Source organism: Colossoma macropomum, unplaced genomic scaffold (genome assembly GCF_904425465.1).
Source record: "Colossoma macropomum unplaced genomic scaffold, Colossoma_macropomum, whole genome shotgun sequence".
Taxonomy (NCBI): domain Eukaryota; kingdom Metazoa; phylum Chordata; class Actinopteri; order Characiformes; family Serrasalmidae; genus Colossoma; species Colossoma macropomum.
Window position 1 is genome coordinate 13,465,207 of NW_023494801.1, and position 22,618 is coordinate 13,487,824.

The 22,618-nt window shown below is 37.8% G+C and overlaps 1 protein-coding gene across 1 annotated transcript in view; it reads right to left on the reverse strand.

Annotated features, from left to right (window-relative positions):
• The window catches only part of ppp1r9ba (protein phosphatase 1, regulatory subunit 9Ba), a 72,035-nt gene that overhangs the window by 10,502 nt on the left and 38,915 nt on the right, over positions 1-22,618 (reverse strand). Inside the window, exons 3-6 of the mRNA XM_036589517.1 lie at positions 13,258-13,390; positions 12,069-12,189; positions 9,414-9,518; positions 3,931-4,066 (exon numbers count right to left, since the gene is read on the reverse strand). Of these exons, the coding sequence (XP_036445410.1) occupies positions 3,931-4,066; positions 9,414-9,518; positions 12,069-12,189; positions 13,258-13,390 (495 nt within the window). The remainder of the gene's footprint in view (positions 1-3,930; positions 4,067-9,413; positions 9,519-12,068; positions 12,190-13,257; positions 13,391-22,618) is intronic.

Here is a 22,618-nt window from a genome sequence, read left to right on the forward strand (position 1 = left end):
CCCATAAGAAAGAAAAAAAAAAAACAGAAAGGGTTCTTATCTGTACTTTATTCTAGACAACAGTAAAATCAGATGGAAAGACAAAGGAGAGGTTTGCTCAAGCCTACTGCTTCTCAGATGTTTCTCCTGATCAAAAGACCACATTTTGCTGAGATAATAACACTCAAGTTCATCTGCAAATTAACTAAAGGCAGGAGCTCAACTATTTTTCATCCAAAACTACCAGCCTTCTCAGTTTTGATGATGTAATTATTAGCATTTCTATCTGTGCGAGAAACATCTCGTTTCCTTTTCATGTAATGCTGTTTCTCCTAAAAAATTTAGGGAAGAGGAAAAGCTCTAAGTGACTTTGGAAGAGGCTCCATCACTGAGGCATGGATTGGAGGATCCTAATTCACAAAGACTGCTCAACTCTTTCAACAGGAACAGGTACTAAAGTGACATCTCATTTAAAATCTGTGGGAAAGACATTAGTATTTATGGTTGGAAATCTTAGTAGAAAGCACACATTCACTGACAATGATGTGTGTGCATTAGTTTAATGAAAAACAGAAGAGCAATTGGTCCTCAGGTGAATGAGAATGTCAAGGCAGGTCATGATCAGACTGTGTCAGCAAGAGAATTACAAGGACCATGATATTACAGTGGGGTTGCAGTTTACGTTTGAGAGTTCAGTGGTAAAATCATATGCACTGGTATACAGAGATAAGGAGTGATGTACACCAAGAAAAGGATACAGGTCTGAATGCTTGACCCCTACAGTGAGGGGGGCCGGTGGCTTTGTTATGCTGTGGGAGGGCATTTTGCTGTTGCATTTTGTTGCCAAAATTGTCCAAAATAAAAAAAAAGCAAATTAAAATTATTCTGACTAATCAGCTTTGTCCCATGATGAAACATTACTACCCTAACTGGAGTGGTCCCGGCCAAGCTGAAAATGCCCTGTCCACAGGGTGCAAGAGGTTACTTAATGTTTCGCTGGCTATGAAAATGATGTAAATCATATGCTATGAAATGTGGGAGATCTTGGACAATGTGTTGGACAATGCCATCCACCAACATCATCAAAAGACCAAGCAAGGAAATATCTTTGGGGAGAATGGTGTTTAATACCTCCAGTTCAGTTACAGAGACCTGTAGAATCTATATGAAGACCAATTTAAGTTGTTCTGGTGACTCGTGGTGGCCCCAAAGCTGGTGACAATTATCTGCATTTTGTCAGTTGCATTTTGTTTGGCTATCTTAAAAGTCTTTCCACACAGCGTTATAATCATTTGGGCACGAAACATTTTTTTAAAGCTGAATTCTAGTCTGCAGTAGTGAATAGCGAACATTATATTGAAAAATAGGCCTTTCAGAGCAAGATATTTGAGATTTTTTACAGTTGCCTCCACCTACATGTCTCTCCAAAAAAGCAGGCTGTTGGTCGTTTTGCACATCAGTCAAACAGCCTCTTCATGACAAGGTAGGCAGTTCTCGTCCATGTTGTGCAGTGAAAAGCATCAAACTCTCTGTCAGTAGAAATCAGGCTTGAGAGAGTAAGTCTATGGATGTGTGTAATAGAATCATTTGTGACATTGTGACATTTCCAAAACTGGCCACAAGATGGCAGAGTCTCTGCAGACGCTAAATGAACATCTATGAGAGCTGGACAAGATATGTTAATAAGTGGTCTACAAGTGGTCATCCACCATTTTGATCGGACTCTGCACCTGCAGTGTCTATAATATGGACTAGCTGATCAACTCTAGTAGGCCTAAAGGGAAAATTGTGTAAATTTGGTTTTTATCTCCTGTATCAAACACAAAAACAGTATTGAATATATCCTTTAAAGGCCTTATAAGGACCTGCTAAGACAGTGTCATGTCTGTCCTGTGATTCTCAGGGGTTACTAACACAGAGCACCGTCACTACACATATCCCTTCATTTTAGAGGGAGCGGACCTGCAGTGTTATTGTTGACCTCAGTTACTGTAGTCCCACCTGCAGTGATTCCTGAGGCTTTAAACAATAGACTTCCGCTTTAAGTAATGACAGGAGCTGGTGGACTCCTGCAGAAGCACAATGGCTTTCCTCTCTGAGTCATGGCACTGCGTCACACTCGAGAGGAGAAACACATCCCTCCAGGCCTGCCGCCCGCTTCTGTGTGCCGTTAAGACATTTCTAATGACAGCAGCGAAATACCAAGCAAAAGCTAAGCCCCACTAAATGGCTAAGATTAATCAGACGTGACATGTTTGTTCCTTAGCAGAGTGCTACCTGGACAGTATGTATTGTGAACAGCTGCTGCTGAAGCTAACTTCACAACATCTAATGCATGCAAATGATCATTATTTTAAGGTGCTGGAAATGCATATGTACCATGGTCTTGGGTCAAAACAATGCATTGCACACCTAATACACGAGTAGATAGTAGATATTATAGTATATAAGAAGACAGTATATCTTAGTGTAGCACGTAGAGTGAGCCAGTACACACTTAGTATACTATTGGAGCTAATCTTACAAAATATATTGAGATATTTAAAATGCATAAGGCTGTGGTATTTGATCAAATTAATACAATGTATTTTATATCACACAACATAATCTAGGCTTGATGTTGTGGTCTTAGTCATTACAAATGTTTGCCAGGACTATAATCTGGCCATTCAGGACAAATGCCCAGAATGAGTCTACTTACTGTTTGCAATTCCAACATGAAAGCATATGGGCTCAAAGACTGTTCATCAGATTGCTGGTATAATATAATAGTATGCTGCTATCTAATTTGGGCTGCCTATTGGTTACACTGCAAGATATGCTGTTATTATGGTTTACATATAATTTGCATTTAATCTACTCAGGTTTTACACTACTTACTATTTCTTAATCTAACACATTGTCTTGTGCTATTAATATTTATGGTACTGTACTTACTGTTAGGTTCAGAGCTTAGATTTGCACCAATGCGTAGTGTGTGTATTGTAATTCAGTGATTTCTATTAGACTGTCTTGTTTATTAGCACTATACAGTCTTCTACTGTGACAAAGACATAGATGACATACTGTATAGTGCTAAAAACAAATAGGCTCTGTGCTAAACTTTTCAGTAAAAAGTTCTTCTTGATTTTGATCTTGATGCAGAGTATTTGTCTTTCTGAAGAGCCTGTGCTTGTTTTCACACCCGCGTCCTGTCCAACCTGGTCACATCTGATCCTCCACCACTGAATTATTTACCACTTTCCCTTCACACCCAAAAGCTGTCAGGCCTAGAGGAAGAGGAGGAGAGGGCTTGGCCGGACAGCATACCAAGGCGGATGAAGGTGTGAATACTGCATGTACAGGACCAATAATTCACACCTGTCACCTGGGAAAAACTAGGGCAAATTCACCCGCAGGAAAGCCATTAACTTAACAAAATGCTAAAAAAAATATAGTGGCCAACTTCTTGTGGCTGAGTCCCTGATTATATTACTGACATGCAAGGAGCTAATTATCTTAAAGTGATAGTATGGTGAAAAAAAAACTCAGATGTAGTTGATCAGCTAAGACATGTTTGCTCTCCAAAGTTTGTTAGTCTTATACATGAGCTACATATATGTTTATACATAAAACTCCTGTTTTTTCACTTATTTTTCTTTGACTTTCTCCTTCTTTATGCAAGTGGATTATCTCATATCAAATTTTTTGCAGATGATCTTGTGAAAAATGAATAACTTTTACTGAAAAGGCTTTATGTGAATTGAATTATATATTCAATCTTTAACAATGGCTGTGACATGTCCTTGGTCCTGGCAGCCATGTGTCCTCCCTGTGTTCAGGATGTGTTTTTTTACTCAGCTGAACAAGGTCTCAGCCTCTTGCTAATGTTCTTGTTTAGTCTGTGTGTGAAAGGGTTCTCGACAGTGTCTGTGAAGTGTTTGTGTAAGTGTGCTGAGCTTGTGAGCTGACCTCTTCGTCCTCCTCCATGTACTGATTATAGCGCTGCTCCATCATCTCCCTCTGCCAGCGCTCCTGCTCCAGCGTCTGCTGGATCAGCTGCGCAACCTCGCTCTGCTCCCCTGGTTTCTCCCGGCCAATAATAAACCTGCAACACACACACACAAAACCAAGAACCAGTCAGCTCAGCAAAATGGAAACAAAAGAATGGAGAACAGTCTACAATATGACTTCATTCAGTTACCATACCTTTCTTCTGTGATTAACCATACATTAACATCTTCTGTTGCTAACTAAACGTACTGTATATAACTGCTGTCATAACAAATCCTTGTGTCTCTGAAATGGTAAAAATGTTCTTAACATTAATATATGTAATGTACGTTCCAAGTGATTTGAACCATTTTTTATCCCGACCTTACCGGATTCTCAAGGCAATCAAACACTACAGTCGAGGACCTTGGCGTAACACTGAATCGTAAAACAATGACGTCTGGTTCCTATCACCACCACTGTGAACAATTCTTACTCAGTACGTTTCTCAAGAACAGAGCATTTCACATCAAATCACTTTGAATGACTTGTTTACATCTTAACCATTTAATTATGCAGAATTTTTTAAAAATCATGCCTAAGCCCACGGGTGTAGTCTGGACAGGCCATAACCCTTCAGCAGATCAGTAAGATATTCCAGAGCTCAGCCATTAAGAGCATTTTACATCAAACCATTTTGAATAACTTTGTTTACATCTTAAAAATTTAATTATGCAGAATTTAAAAAAAAGGAGTGGAATTTCCCTTTAAGTTCATCATTGACTATGAGGGTCTTGCTTATGACATTTATTGCTCTTAATGGCTTAACTCTGGAATATCTTACTGATCTGTTGAAGTGTTATGGCCTGTCCAGACTACATCCCTGAGCTTACGCAGGCTTACTGCAAACTCCTAGAATCAGTTAGTGGAAGATCATTATCCTGTGTATTATTCCTGTGTAAATATTTATTTGTAACTAAAATGGAACATATTATTTTTATTATTATTTTATTATCATTATTATGAACAATGTCTATTGTTCTATTCATCATGAAACGTACACACAATGTAAAGGGCAGTTGGCATTCTCAAATGGTGTTAAAAAAGAAAAAAAGGAGTTACATTAATGTATGTACTTTTATGTGCATTTTTTATATACATGTTTTCTGAATTTGCACTGAAATTTATGTTCTAATTTGCAAGAAGAGAACTTAAGTATACATCTTGTGGTTGGTGAATAAAATTATTGTGATTCTAAGATTGTGATTTCAGCTGCCTGCTGTTTTAACATGGCCCATTAAACTGCAGTAAACTGAACCAGGAAGAGACATGGTTTTCTATGTAAATGAAAGAAATGCCCCTGGGTTGGCTCATCCAGCCAAAGCAGTGCTTTTACAGTCAATGCTGGGCCATATGTCACCTATGGCCAGGGGTTCATGAGATTTATTGGCCATGCTCTTGATGGGTGGGAAGAACAGCAGGGCGGTTGTCTCTCATGTTGCTAAGCAACGCTCTAGCCAGTGGGGTAGGGGTCTGCTCGGGTAAGCAGTACGCCAAAAGGACAGTGGAGGGAGGAAAGCGCAGGAGGAGTCTTCAACTGACCAGACTCATTCAAGAAAGAAACACTTATATGGATTTTTTTTTTTTTACAGTTGTCAGAATATCATTTTAATTTGTATAGAGTATATGTAAACATCAACAGAGAACTGTGAGAAAAATAAAGAGGGCAAGTGAATGTCTAGAAAGGAGGGTTATAGGTAACGAAATGCTACAGAAAGCTTTTGTTTATAAAGGAGATTAAATAAAGAAGACCCCACCAGTTACAAGCTGGCTTCTTTTGTTGAATGTCAGAGCCGATTTAACTCACACTGAAGAGCTGATTGATATTTTGTTTTGTCAAAATAAATGAGTGGATCTTACGCAGCTGAAAATCCTAAGTTCCCCTCATCTCCTTGGATAATTATGACTCTGCCCACTCATTATCCTAAAACCTGCTGCTTGTTTGGTTTGTTTTCATATAATTCTTAGGCATCTTTTCAAATGTGCCTCATTAGTTTGACGTCTACCTGCCTTTGTTTGATGATGGCTGGTTGAAAGATTAGCCTGGATCTGCCTATCTTGTGGTTTCTGCCTCTCAACATTATAGACATCTAACTTATTTATAATGCAATTTTCATTAATTAGTTTATTAGAAAGTACACAGAGGTTTTATTAAAGCGTGTGGCGCAACCATCTAAGCACTGGCTCCATCATCAGGAGATTGTGAGCTGATCCCTGGTGATGCTACAGCCGTCAGTAAAGTCCAAGACAGACCGATTGGCCCCACTCTCTCTGGGTGGGCAGGATGACCCCCTTTAATCAGTGCGCAATACTAGCCAGTTCAGGCGTCTGTTAGCTGATGAAACAGAACTGGTGGTTAGCGCTTTCCTCCAAGTGCACTCAGCTGTCTAATGACATTGTGTAACTGGCAGTTCGAAAAGATACAGTGGCTGGCTTCACATGACTCGGAGGAAACTTGTGTTTGTTTGCCTTCACCCTCCTGGCACTGGTGGGTGGTATTGTGTGATTGGATAACTAGTGAGAGGAGCTGGATATGACTAAATTGGGGGGGAGAATAAATAAATAAATAAATAAATAAATAAATACTTGTGATATTGTAGTGCAGTAAGTCTCAAGATGCCATGCGTTTCAGTGGTCGTTTATAAAACTTGTAAAGCAAATAGCACAGCAAAATCCTTTAGGAAGCACAGTCTGACTGACTTCTTCAGAGAGTCTTGGCCTGCTTCTTTGATGCGCACCAAGTTTGGAGGGCAGCATTCAAACAAACCACATAAACAGAGGAATCGCACCAGGGTTCGTTCTAATCGACCCTATCGCACCAGGGATCGCTCTAATTGAACCGAACACTTAAGCATGGCCCTCTGTGAGTTGCATTTAAATTCAGCTCATATTTTCCACATTAATTAAATATAAATATGTCATTAATTGTATTACATGTTACATGTTTTATTTTAATTAGTTTTATATCCGTGCTGTCAACTAGCTTAATAGGCTAGCACTGTGCTCTGATCACTGTTGCTTTTGGGTGCATCAGTGAATGAATGACAAACAGGAGTGTTTTGTACATGTTTCTAGTTCAGGTCAAAAACTGAGTGACAATGTAATTAATGAATATGCATGAGAAGACACAGCCCACTGAACACTGTGTCTCTGACTCTGAAAACTGTTGAGAGTGATTGACATACCTCAGGCATGAATATTCTTTCTAAACACCAGCAGAATAGTGAAGGATACTTCTCAACTCATACTGCAAGCTAATCTACTTAGATTATTTTGCGCAAAGAAAAACTATATCACATTATATCTTATCTATCTATATTCTGTCACTGCAAGCCAATAATAATCTAACAAGTACTTTTTGTGCAAGGGCACAGTGTGAAAGATGCAAATGCTCAGTCTTACATAGCAACCCTGCTGCTCTGGAAGCGTTCATCTCAGCAAACTAGCTCAAGGACAGAGATTTAGGTTGAATAATGGTCTGCTGGGGGGGGTGAATTGAACATTTCTATAGGTGTTAATTTAAGCCTGTCCCTCTGCATAATATGTGGTGGTTGTGCTGGTTTTAACAGTACTGTTGTAGTGGAAGACGTTTCTGGCTGTTTCACATATTTAATTACTTACTTTATTCTGGTTGTAAAAGTAAAACCGCATGTTTTGCCTCCTCTTCTAATTGCAAACTTATGAAGCTGAACTACATCTTGTTTTAAGGTGGCTAACATGAACCCAGAAAGGAAAACATGAGACATCAGCCACAGTCAAAAAAATGAAGGATAAAGTTGTCTGAGATGATAGTGCATGTTTTAATTGCATCTCTCTTGATGCTCACAAGATAAGTTACTATCAACCCCTTCTTCAAATGAAAGTAGGAATGCATGATGCAATACAAGGTGGGGGATGCAGAAAAAATGTAATCAGTTTAATCCATTTTCTTTCCAAACAGTATATATTATTGGTGTGTGGAGGGCTTGGCTTATCTGGCGAAACACCACAACCTAGAATCTATGCACAGCCAAAAGCTACAAAAACAACTATGAAATGTTTGTCATAAACCAATGCTGAAGACAGCTTCTAAAAGACCTGAGAGGCTTTCTGGTAGATACAGTTTATCGTCGTGATGAAGTGTAAGACTGATTCTGTTGTCAGTGGAATTCTAAAGTGCTGTAAATTGATCATCATTGAATTTTAAAGATTCCTTAGACTTTTGTATTTTGCTGGCTCACATAAAGAAGAAAAACTCAGACACATCTGTGTAATAAGTACTTCAAAACACAATATTAAATATTTCTGAAGTGTGGGAAGTTGGAATAGTCAAAAAAGAAAAAAGAAGACAAAAATTAAAAAAAATAAATTAGTCAAAAACTATGACTATATTTATTTTTATTCTACTTCTCACATTTTATGCAGCAAAAAGTCAATTAAATAGTATTAAACAGCACTACAGTATTGAGAGTATTCAATAGTATTAAATAGCAAATCCTTTGAATAGTATTCAATAGCATTAAACAGTTACCATTATCGTGATGTTGGCCTTTTTAATACTGATAACACAGATGGCTGCAATATGTAAATGAGCCCTCTAACCAATAACAATGGGCCTCATTCACCAATATCGTGTTCAAATAACCGCAGAGTTGTTCACACCTTTGTGCTCTTAAGTGTGTGCAGATTTTGTTCTTGCCTAAGAACAAATCCCAAGTAAGAATGAATTGGTAAATGTCAGCATCTTCATGAAAACTGCGTAAGTGGGTTTTAAGAAGAAATTTCTTCTTAAGATCAGTTGGTGAATGAGGCCCATTGTTTTTTACAGTACCTAGAATAGTCACAGTTCCAGAAAAGTTCTTCCGTGGGTGTTGCGATAAATCAAGGTATTCATGTAATTTAACAAAAGTACATTATTTTGGTCGAAATAACGCAGGCCAATTGTTAAACATCTCACATTACTGATTCACCATTGTGTTTTAATATACTGCACGATGCAACGCAATTGCGACATATAGCAGCAATATAATTACAGTACTAGTATTTTATGTATATTGTACAGCCCTATTACCAGCAACCTCTCATTTGCTCGGTGGCAACCATCCATTTGCTCTCAATTTCACAGTAAACTGTTCAGGAGTTTATAACTGCAGGGACGTCTGCTGGTCTGGCTTCTGAGACTCAGATTCACTTCGTGTAGCCAAATTACAAAGGCTCCTTGAGTGCACAAATCTGTGCCTGCTTTAAATACATGTACATTATAAACTTCAAAGCAAAGCTACATTACTGCTTTTACCCTAAAAATGCCAGTCCTAAATGAAGGCCTGTCCAGATAACATATTGCACCAGACTTTAAGTTTAAAATCAGATGTCACATGATGTGAGAGCAGAAACGATGTAGAGCTACTCAAGCATTTGCTTACTTGACTTTGCCAGTGGTGTTCCTCAGGACTGATGCTGCAAAATTCTGAGTCACACCCACCAAGCTGGTGCCGTCTACCTCCACTATGAGGTCATTCACCTGGATCCTGGTTCAAGAAAGAAGGGGACAGCAAAAGGAAAGATGCTGGTAAGATAAAATACTAAGCAGAATCTGCTACTGCATTTATGTTAATCTATTTTCATACCATTGAACCAATGAACCCATTTGTTCACTCATTATCAATAACACACTCACTTTTACAACAAAGAATACATTTGACATAAGAACATTAGATGCATCAGATGCATTAGATTCACAACTGCTGACTTGTTCCATTACTGCATTAACTCCTGCATTAATTCACACTGAGGTGTTATATATTAAAAGAAATACAGAAGGTATGTGATATGGCTAAAGAATGACACAGTTGACCTAAAAATTACTACGGCTACATTCAGGCAAGAGTCATCTTAACTAAATGTCTCCTGTAATTCCTGACCATTAAACTGATGAATGGCCTCTGTCAGCCTCCTCTCTATCATAAAACGTCTCTGTTAAAGAGCCTCGTCTGCAGGTTACTCCAACCACAGTCCCTCATCCTTGTTTATGACAGTTCAGACGGCCTGTCAGGACATTCACACAGCTGACTGACAGAAGAGGACCTCTTAGGTGCTACTTAAACAACAGAACATGAGAGGAAGTGTCTTATCGCAATTAACATCATGGGTTTACCAGCTTGTGCCATAGATACTCCATGCTTAAAGAAAACCTTACAAAGATGAAAGCTTATTTTGATTAAACTGCTGGACTGCTTCTCTTAAAATTACATCAAAAGGAAAGTAAGTATTGTAAATATTAATCAGACCAAAACCAGAAAGGAAATGTAATATTTATTACGTTTGTGTGCATTTTGAAATCCTCTTCGAAAACATCTGAAGCACCTAGCAAATGCTGGGTATACATTGCTAAGTAAAGTGCTATTTAGACAGGATTAGTTTTACATGGAGAGGCAGAGTAATGTAACCTGCTCACAAATACAAAACATGTCCAAGCATTTCATTTTATTCTAACCATCTAGCTGTCTTAGGTGAATGCAATGTGTCTTTGGCATAGCCATTAGTTTGGGAATGTGTATGTGTAGAGCTCACTCCCAACAACATCATGAAAAAACCGAAAAACTCTTGAGACTGTTGCAACAAAACCCTTCATTTACCAACATGGCAATTGTTTGGGATTAATATAATTTGAGGTTATTTCTACAGTTTGTTTTATAGAAGGAATGTCCAGTCTGTAAAAATGACCAACGTGGCTGATTAGATTCAGATGGGACTAAAATCACAGAGCAACACCAGCAATAATGACATTATTCCACCTCACCATGTAAACCTAATCACGTCTGAATAGTACCAAAATTAGTTTTTGTTATCCATCAATAATGCTAAAACTAAAATTTAATATCATTGTGGTATCAATACTGATATGTCACCCAGCCCAGATATGATGTTATTAGCAATAACAGACAATCTTGACTTCCTATTGCTTTTATATGGCAGTTTTCCAAAGTAAAGAAAAAAAGTTAAGCAAAAAACTTCTGAACATTGTTTTAAATGTATGGTTTTAATATTGGCAACTGGCAAAAAAAGTGGGATTGTGCAAAAATATGCTGCTGTATATATGTTGTGTAATCAGAAATGAAGCGGCCATAAGTAAACCCTAGCATCTGATCTGATATCCCATTATTTAAATGAAAGAGCATGACCTCTACCTGACCTCTTATCCCATTGTGTGAACTCTGCTCTGTAGGTCTCTTGGGGTCTATACTGCTACCAGATAATCTCAGATTTATGCCAAAGAAAACGTGATTATTTTGCTAGCTTTACAATGCTAGCAAAAACAACCCTGATTATCAAAAACATCAAAATGTTTATGCGAATACTAAAGCTAAAACTTTCCAATAAAGCTGAGTTGACCAAATATGAGGTCTCTCGTTGCTCTGCAGGTTATGAAGGGAATGTTTCTCTGTGGTTTACTCTTTCGTTTGTTGAGGTACTTTGAGCGTTTGCAACAATACAGAGTTGGAAATAGGTTCTCGGTCAAGTGTCAGTGCAGCTGTAAATAAACAACTGAAACAGGTCTTCTTAACCTCTGACTCAAATGTGTTCAGCAGCAGCTGTGCTGTTTAATACACTGGCACTATTACACTTAATACATTTTACACAACAGCTGAATTTCTGCAGAAATAGAAGTTATAGTTAAAGGAATAGTTCTCTGTAAAGCGCTAATTTCTCACCCTAAACGTAGCTAATTGGCCAAGACATACCAATCAACTGTCACCTACTTCCTTTGTAATGTCTCTAGCATCATACAAAACTGCTAAGCAAACTTTTAAATCAGCAGCTTTGCCCTCAGGCATGATGCACCTTTGTTGATCCCTTGGTGACCTGAACATACTAAATCACTTGCGAAGTCTAATATAATAAAGCCATATGCTCTAATAGCCTTGAGAGATTGCGCATGGATGTAGGGAATCCCCTATTACATAAAAGCCTCACAGCTATTTCATCAAAAGTCTTTCCAGTCAATTTCATCCAAATTCTACTTGGCTTGAGCCAAATCCATTCAAATCCCATATAGTTCATTTCAGTCCGTTTCTGACCTTCCATCCCGGTGAGCAGCTCCTCCCTCTGTGACTGTTTTGACGAAGATTCCAAGCTTCTCCAGGCCCATGTCAGCTCCAGCGCCCATTCCGATGATACTGATCCCCAAACCGTCGCCATCTGATAGGACAAGACCACTCATTAACCCTTTAATACAGAGGCTAAATAGCAGCTTTTCTGCCTTTTAATCTACTCTTTACGTTTAATGTGATTTAATTTAACGTGATTTCTCAATTCTGTTGTTGCTTTTATTCACATATGTAAATAATTAATAATCTAAAAAAGCCATAAATGAATACATTTTAATTTCTATATGTCACAAACTACAATTTTAAATAAACAAACACGTGAAAAGGAATATTCCGTTGCTCTAATGCAACAAATTAATACTAGTGTGGTGAACTGCACTGGAAATGTGTGCACATGCTGTCTCTGAAACTATCTCAGTACATCCAACAATAAAGGTAGTATAACAATAAAGTTCTTTTACACAGTGATAAAAAACACAGTAACACAGAAAATATACATCCTGGGGGATATTAATGAGTTGAAGGTGATAAGGTATCTGATTTTATCAATGACAATGTGTAATATTGGACTTATTATTATTATATTACATTAGATTTAACAGACTTATTATTCAGCATTATGAAAGTAAGTTATGTAGTTATAAGAGTGAGGAATTGAAGTTTGGGAACACTGACAGGCCCCAAGGCTTTAACTGCTTGAGCTTCACATCCTGAGGCTTATTATTTACATAGAAAGCTTTGAAAAATAATTATTTTTATGTTATAGGAGTGAACAAAACAAATAAAATAAACAGCAAGACTATTTCTTACGCCTTGCATTATACAGCGGTACCTGTTTGAAAACAGCTGTGCTACAACTGTTTTTAAAGTTTATCTATTTTAGTGCACGTATTAGCAATTAGAGAACCAGCACTGCATGAAAAGCCTTGGATGATCAGTAAAATCAGAGCCAAATACTTACAAAATACAAGAAGGTTTACAAGAGAGCTTTTAGGATTAATGCAATTAGGGACTGAAGTGTTAGACTTATTAGTATTAAGCATTAATTATGTAATTGCACAACAGCATTTCTTTCTTCAAGCAAAAAAGCTCATAAAACAGAAGCTAAAGGAAAGTGCTAAAGTTCTGTGGGGCTGTGCAGAATCCAGTTCTGTGTTACCTTTTTCCAGTTCCACAGGGAAGAGATCCAGTCTCTCCACTCTCTTTTCCAGCTCATATTCTGCTGATGCCGCCATAGGATCGACATCATCATTACGCCGGTCATAGTCCTCGTTAGAGTATGTGGTGAACACCTGGAACAGTTCAAAGGACAAGTTCAAGGGTTAAGCATCTGGACAGAAAGCTTATTTATCAATTAATTATTAGTTTGTCTCTGATACAGACCAGAGCACGTATGATGTGTAAATCTCACAATGATTTAATTTGATGATGATCCTTTAGGAAATATTTAAATGCATCATAAAATCTCACACCGATTCAATTTGAGGGCAAATCTTTAGGAAACTATTCAGCACATCATGAAATTTTAAATTCGACATTCATTCAATTTGCAATACCTTAGGAAACTAATCGGTGAATCATAAAATCTCAAATTTCACACTGATTCATTTTGGTTATGATTCTTTAGGAAACTATTTGGTGCAAATTTTACACAGATTTTAATAAGACTGCAATTTTTTTAAAACAATTCAGTGCAATTCAGTTGAACTAAATATTTTAGTAGGTTTTAGAATTATCTATATAAAAATATACTGAGTGCAGAAATTTGACTAGAAGAACTACTGACACAGTACTGGAATACAGACAATTAAACCAGTACCCCAAGGTGCACTACATTTGAAAATAGCTTTACTAGAACTTATAATTATAATTGTTTACAGTCGATTCTACCACAATAAATATAGTTGGAGGTGGAACAAACACACTCACAGCTCAATATCAAAACAGAATAAGCAGCTGTAAGGTAAGACTAGCTAAACTTTATCTTAGTTAGCGTATTTGCTAACATCAATTTTAATATAATGTCTAACAATAAAACACCTTGCAGAACAAGCTAAGATCAGTTAGCTTTTCTTAGCTTAGCTGCCAGATTAAAAATGAGTCAGAGGACTGTGCAGTGTTTGTGATTAAAATATTCTGTTTGAAGATGAATATTAGTGCAGGCAATCCTTTCTGTTCTTTTAGGTTTGCTAAAACCATTACTGTTGCTGTTACTGAAACTACCTACTGACTGTTACATCCATTTGGTGGGTAATATTTCATCAGTTTGTTCACTCTAAATGTACCTTTTAGATAAATGATGATAAAACACATTTATTGTCGACATGTTATTGGATTACTAAACAGTACTTTAATGGCATAAAACACATCCTTGAGAAGACTACAAATCCCAGCATGCCCTCTGCCTTCCAACAAAGTGACTCTGTTCAAGATACTGACCAAGACACAGCACTAAAAGGACAGACAGCAGACAGAGCTGGCTTTGTGCTCCTCACAAACACCACTCACTCTCTGGAAGTGAAAGGAGGAGAGGAGTCCTTAAATCGATCTAATCTGGATCTCCCCTCTCCATGACAGCATACATTTAATCTTTGAAAGCACTGAACAAAGACCACAGAGTGGTTTGTGTATGTGAGTATGTGTGTGTTTTTGTCGCTTGGCTGCAAGGACAAAAAGCCTTCACTACCAGAGAGAATACAAGCTTTATTTTAATGTAGGTTACAATAGTAGTAGAAGACATTTCAGTCTGAAATGAACTGACCCTTTAACACACTCAACACACTGACTGAAGTGTAGATTCACTTGCTGACATGTAAAAATTGGGTCTAAAACAGAATTCTGTGACATGTTTTGCCTCACTTGGGAGTTGGGTCGCACAATATATTATTTGTTTATCATTACTGTGATACTGTCTTTTGCAACATTGATACCACAGGAGTCTGCAATATGCAAAGGAGTCCTCTTAACTCACTGTGAGCAGTGTTGGGGAAGTTACTCTAGTTACTTTTAAAGTTCTGAGTTTCAGGTAGGACATGAGGTAGGACAGTACATATTAGTTTGATTTTAGCTACAGAGAACAGAAGTAAACACTTCTTCAAGTGTCTCCATACTTAAGGAACTCCTGTTCCACAGTATATCATTGTGTTTTTACTGATATGTCAAAGTAGAAAGTAAGAGGTGCTGGAATCTTTACTGATGTGGGAGTGCGCAATTGGAACAAATGACAAACACGGCGCATTGAAGTGAGACAAAAATCACTGAGAAATTCCCATAAAAACTACATTATCCCACCTCCCCATGTAAAACTAATCCCGTCTGAACAGGACTTCAGATTGGCTTTACAAAGTGAAATTTTGTAGTTGCATGATGGTTGCATAATTTTCATACAACTTGACACAAAACAATTAAAAATTATAGAAGATTTGTTCATTCTTACACTTTACACGTGCAGTATTTTTCATGTACTTTTTACTAGGATTCTTCTCTGTGTGTGTATATATATATATGTATATATATACATACACACACACACACACACACACACACATATATATATATATATATATATATGTATATATATATGTATAAAACTAGAATATAGTGTCATGGAAGCATAACAAGTTCACAGAGGAGCACATCTCGGTCACCTCTTCTGTAGTAACTTTGGATTCCAAATCAATTCGATCTCTGTTTAAAATTGAGGGGTATTAAGAAAGTAAAAATCATGTAGCTATGTAAATCACAATAAAAGCAGGCTGCTTCCTGCTCTTGTGCTACCCACACTCCCGAACAATGTCATGCAGTCAGCTGTTGCAGGTAGCAATTATGCAGAAGGGCAGGCACAGATAATAGCAGGTATATAGAGGAAATTTACAATTGAATTCATCACGCATAATTACTGTTGTTCTCTTAGACACATACGACAACAAGAATTCATACGGTAATGCATTACACTACTTAATTTCAGGAAAAAGTACACTATTGTAATTCAGAACCGGTTGTGAGCATCCTGACCAATCACAGTTCCCTCTGTGGGAGTTTGAGTGAATCAAGACAGTCACATGATTGAACAAACGCAAATCTTTTTGCAAATGCAAACTAAACTGTGTAAACAGGGCGCAACAAAATCGCTGTATGTATTAATATATTTCTGCAATATGGTGATTTGTCCAGTTTATGCAACCCTGGCCTGTAGTAGCAGCACACATTCAGTGCATGAATGAGAAACGAAGAGAGCAAAAGTGGGAAATAATTAAGAATGGGTGCCCAGAGAGCTGAGTTCACCTACAGGTCAGAGAAATATTTCACACAGTTCACACACAAAGTCTTGATTTACAACACAGTAAGTCAGTGCAGTCTAATGCAGGGTCAAGTCTGCAGATATACACCACAATAAGAGAGACTCATGAGGAGGAGCATTAAATATGGGTTATTCCTAGAGAGCATCAGCTTTAGCAATGGGACAGATCCATTACCAGTTTTTCTCTTTTCGCCAAATATATGAACAGTATCTCCAGAGGTGAATTTAAAAAGCCTGTAATGTGTCATGACACTAAAGATTAATAAAGATTAATTAATAAACATCTTTAAAGTTTTTTAATATTAAGTACTAAGCATACTGTATTAAAGCATTTGGACCTGTACAATATAATATATAGATAGCTGTCTTGTGTACACAGTAGGCACAGAGCAGAACGAACACCTCATCCATCTCTGAGATCACTTATTGCTTACAGAGGAGCTAGTGGGCCGATTCAAACAGTGAACTGTTCCATTCATCATAGTTTATTACAGAAGCACAGTGTTCGCAGCACACTGTAATAGACATAGATCCAGCAAATAACTTCATATAGGGCTGGGGGATAGACTTGCAAGAGTACTCATAGTGTAGTATAGCATACAGAAAACTCCACACTATGGGTTCTTTCTATTTCCATAATTGAAATGTTTGCATATACTAAAGTGCATTACTCCCCAATTCAGACAGTCCTGGCTTACAGGTAAACAAGACAGTATAGGTGCAGAACTTGAAGATGTGATCTTTGTCTGTTTCTGAAGGTCACTGTGATGGTGGAATGAGCTGTGGGCTTATAAATATTTCTATAAATAATTCTCTCTCTCTCTCTCTTTCTCTTTCTCTCTCTCTCTCTTCTTCCATTTTGACAGTCTTGCCACTGCAGCATTAATATTTCATCAAATCCTGTTGGTCGAGGATTCCCCGTCACTGCTGATACTGATGTAAAAGAGTTAATCATTTCCTCAGTTGCTCTTCCACTTCCTTACTTTACTAGTTGATTTTTTTTACTTCCTTTGCTCTTTTCTTTCAAACATTCTCTTCCTCTTTGTTGATGTCCTCCTGAGGCCTTGCTCTCTGTCAGCTGTTCATGACATCCTTCCTCTAAATGCATCTCTTTTTCATTTCAAAATCTCTTCTACCTTTCCTATATACCTCCTATATATCTTCTCATCTTCCTCTACAGAGTGGATTTTGCAATTATTAGTCACATTGTAGCCTAGTTAGCCATTTAGCAAACGCTTCTAGCCTAGTTACTGCTAGTGGCTGCAAAATCTGTGCAACAGCTTTATCTAACAATTACTTTTACCAAATATTTTAGGACTTAATCTATTTTTAGGGTGACGATATTTTGGTTTTTGAAAAAAGAGGACACTGGGTGCAGGAGGCTGACATAGGCAGACTAGAATGCAAATGCAAAAAAGCCAAATCCCACACATTTTAGACTACTTAGAATTCCTGGCTGGACGTAGAAAAAGACGACATATGGTCACCGTATGATATATCAGTTGGCTGGTAATATCAGCCCAAATTGATGACCTGTAGATTTATTGGTATCTGTGAAAATATTTCAGACCTTTTTTGGTCATGCCATCGCTGGGATTCTCCACTCGCAATCTCCAGACGACAGGGCAAAACCTTAAACAGATGAGCCACTGGGGAACCTAGCATGAGACACTCTGTTTCACTTTATGACAATATAAAGTAAATAGAGGCTGAATTAAAGAATTTGAACACAAAACAACATACTCAAAATAAAAACGTAAAAAAATTCTAATGAAGAGAACTAATGAAAAATAGAAAAAAGATAACATACAGAAATTGCAAATGTTTATGGGTAGCACCACCCCCAGCACTACAATATTTATAGTATTTATTTTTACTTTATATTTATATAACAATTGGGAACTGTGAACCATATCAGTCACCAAAGCACTGTTTAACTAAAACTACAGGAGTGTAATAGTGAAATCATATATAATCATATATAATGGATGACACTGGATTTTAATTTTTAGCCTTCAAAAATCGGTATTTGTATTGGTCACAAACATATGGAGTCCTAATTAATATACTCTGCACAATAACTTTAGCTTTACAATACGGATGCATGATTGGAATCGACCAAGATGGAAAATGGCAGATTTTTGCTTGGAAGACAAAACTGGCAATCTGCCAACTGATTGTTTTTACTTTGGTCTATCTGTGTTGCAGTTTTATGATTTAAATAACGTGAGGCAGGTAAATGCATTTGAGCTGTATCTGAATGCTGCTGCTATACCTATATGAGTGACTAACTGTGCTAAATAGTCAGTTGCCACTTATTTTCAAGGTAGTGCTTCTTTGATTCATGTTATTTGAATAGGCAATAAGTTTATTATTAAGATTTTATTTTGGCTTTGATTGAATATTATTATAATCTCTAAAAATCAATGAAGGTGAGTCACCACCTTCAGATCGATACACCCCCTCCCTTCAGGTCATCCTTCTCTTTCTCTCATTCCTCTACGGAAAGCACACTCTCAGCATGTATGTGTGGAGGAGAGCAGCAGCAGGCAAAGGCATCGCCCCTCACTGTGAACGCCATCGCTCTGATCACATGGTCCATCTCCATGGTAACCAGCAGCAATCTCTCTCTCTCTCTCTCCAATCTCTCTCCCCTCTCCCCTATCTTTCTCCTTCTCTCTCACTCTCTCTCTCTCTCTCCCTCCCTTACCCTTCTCACATCATTTTTTTCCGTTTTTGTCTCTTCCTCCTGGCTGTGATAAAAGTGTGGGGGGAACGGGGGGAACTCGTCAAGTATCAGCGTCACAGTATCTCACTTTGATATTGAAGAATGCTTTGTACACGGAATACAACCCACACACACTGACACACACACAGACACAGACACACACACACACACACACACGCAAACACTCCTATATGAAAAGAACATCGATCATCAGCATCTCAAATCCTCCTCAAACACAGCCCCCTGCATTCTTCACGTTTCTGCAGATGCTCTTGTTGGCTCAAATGACAGACTAATTTGAGCTGATATTCAGATTTTCCAAAAGAGTTCACAAGGAATGTCTGTTTGGTCACTGCATTTACAATTTTGGCATTGCGCATATGTTTTGAGCCAGTGTATACAGGCCAAGGTGTCTGGTGATATCTGCACATCTTCTGGGACTCGCTCTCTCACCAGATGTGTTTGAGATGCACACACATGACCTCTCTGATCTGTCTTCAAGAGAACTGGCAGGGGAAGATAAGAGAAGAGAAGAGAAGAGAAGAGAAAAGACATGAGGAGAAGAGAAGAGACATGAGAAGAAGAGAAGAGAAGAGAAGAGAAGAGAAGAGAAGAGAAGAGAAGAGAAGGGAAGAGAAGAGAAGAGAAGAGAAGACGAAATAATACCACTTTTTTTCCAATACTAAACCAATGTTGAAAATTTGAGCATCAGTCGACACAGATCCAATATTTTTTTCTTTACAAACCACAAAGTTTTTAAATGAGCTATTTTTAAATTGAAGCACTTCACTCAAATGGCTCACATCCTACATTTTTCTGGTACTTTATTTTTCCCAGATGGGCACTTATGTCATTTTGTAGTTTTATGCACTTAAACTGTCATAATTCTTTTTTACATGACCATTTTTCAACCTCTCTTTATCCTATTGAATTAAACATGTTAATAGGCTCTGTTCTAACTGACTGCTCTGTTCAAAATAGGCAGTTTTCGCAGCTTAGTTTCCACATATAAACCACATTACTGCATTACTTGTATACAAGTAAATGGTGTGTTTTCTAATTTTAACACCGTTCTTTATATCAAACACATTTATTTAAAAATGGCAAAGAAGATTTGTTTTTTCATGATATGAGTAAGCTATCATGCTAACTACCCCACAGGAAGAAATACATAGCTAACAACACACAGCTAACAACATCACATTACACAGTGTGAATGCGAGCTATTTCAGGTTAGATTTGCTACAGGATTCAATCAGATTCTTTCTTTTTTCCTCCAATCCAACATTATCTGCTGATATCAGCCCAATATTGATACCTGGTATCTCTAGAAGAGAGGCAAGGAGAGAACAAATTTGTGCCTTTGTATTAGCCTTATGGTCCAAGCCCTGCCCCAGACAACCAAGACACTATGATATACCCACCATTACATAATGATTCTATTTAAAACTGGTGCTAACATAAGCCTGACATACAGTTCATGTACGCTAGAGACTCAAAGCAACCTTTTCCACCTAATCAATATCACATCCTCCCATGCTAATTTTGCCTAGCCTTTCTCTCAGTCTGCAGTGCGTCTGTGTGTGTGTGTGTGTGCGTGTGTGTGGAATGCAGCTGGTCTGACTGCTGTTATTTATCCAGTTCTGCCTGGCTCAGCCATTCCTGAGCTTTCATACGCAAGCAGAGAGTAGCGTTGTGTTAACATAACAGCAAATGGTACCTCCTCACAAAAACACATAGCACAGACAAATATCCACATATACATAATAGAAAGAAGAGCTTGTTTTATGCAAACTCTCTGTCTCTCTTTGTCTCTCTCACCACACATACACACATCTGTCTCTCTCACATACACACAACCACACTTTATAATTACTTGCTGCTTCCAAACATATGGTAAGAGAATGAATCACACTCCTCATAGAGAGGGGAGAAGGAAAAGTGGTGATGAATGAACTGAAATTAAACTGTGTCTAGAGTGACACAGATTTGCTACTTAATGAATGCTACCAGCACTTTATCCTCCCTCAGTGTGTTATTAGCCACAGCTTGCTGGCTAACCCAGCTAGCAAATGCTAAGTACAGTGTGCTAGGCATGGTGGAATAAACTGTACAGCTTTGCCAGTTGTTTTGCTAGGAAATCAGCAAGAGTGAAGATGAGAAAGTGAACAATCGCTACATGACATACATGAACTAACGTAGCTATGAAACCTATTTTATTGATGTAGCTATAGCTATCATAACTGCTTATACACCAGCTATTGACACCTGGCGACAGATATATCTTAAAATTCTTTCTACTGAGATTTAGGGCTGAAACTAACAATTACTCTACTCTTCAAACTGTGCCAAAACCGTGTTTTCCTGTCATATTGCATGCATTGATCAGCAGTTTCTTCATGAATGATGTAATAATGGATTATCAACCCCAACACTTCCAGCAGTGTGTTGCAATCTACCAGAATGACTGTGTTATATGAACGTTACAGAGCATTATTCATAGTATTCGATTATGTCATTAGGAAGACCACGTCACCATGTTGGTAGGCAAGCTGTAACTCTGACTGTGCTCTCATAGAGCTCATCTCATCACCGTTACTGCAGCTACATCTCTGCAGATGGACAAAGATCAAGCAAAACAGACCAGAATGACCACAAAAAAATGAAATATATGTAGACACTTTAGATGCAGTCTCCAGAAAATGTTACTAGCTAGATTGGTTAGTTCAGAACATGATCATTTATACGGAGCCCTGCTGGTGACATCCCATATAAATTAAAATAATGTGTGGCTACAACTTAGTAAGACGTTGGATTGAGGTAATTAAGTCGTAGTCACAAATTAAAAAAGGCAGGGGGACGAGATCCTACTGCGCGGCCAGGACTTGATAAGGTGTGGGAATGACATAATTAAGCCTTGATACTATTTAGTGTGCTAGTATGCGGTTTGGGACATGAAAATAATAACGCAGTGGGAAATCTTAGCTGTTTAGATTTTAGCTTGTTGTCATTACAGCAAATGAAATCAAGTCAATACACTCAACTACATTGGTTAACATGCTTTAAAACTGCGAATTAAAAAGTTAAAAAGGTGTTTTACTGCCTTTGTTGGATGTGTTATGGCTTGTTATCTCATTACAAACCACCACAGCACTACTAAAAGGACTTGTGGTTGCCTGCCAAAATGATGGCAGCATGACCGTGATGTCATCAGAATACTATCCATTGGCCATTTTTGGCCATTTTCGTTTTAAAATAAAAAAACGCATTCCTTGGCCAAGGTTGGCCTGAAAGCAATGAAAGACTTCTTAAACCATTTCTACAATGTTACTGTAAACCATGGTAGAGGATCAGTGGAAGTTGAGATGTTTAACAACATCTAGGGTGGTGATTTGTTTTTTGACTTAAGGTATCATGAATGCTATTAAGTAAACAAATTTGAATACATCATGCAACACCTTCTAGAAAACATCTGATGACTGCCAAGCACAT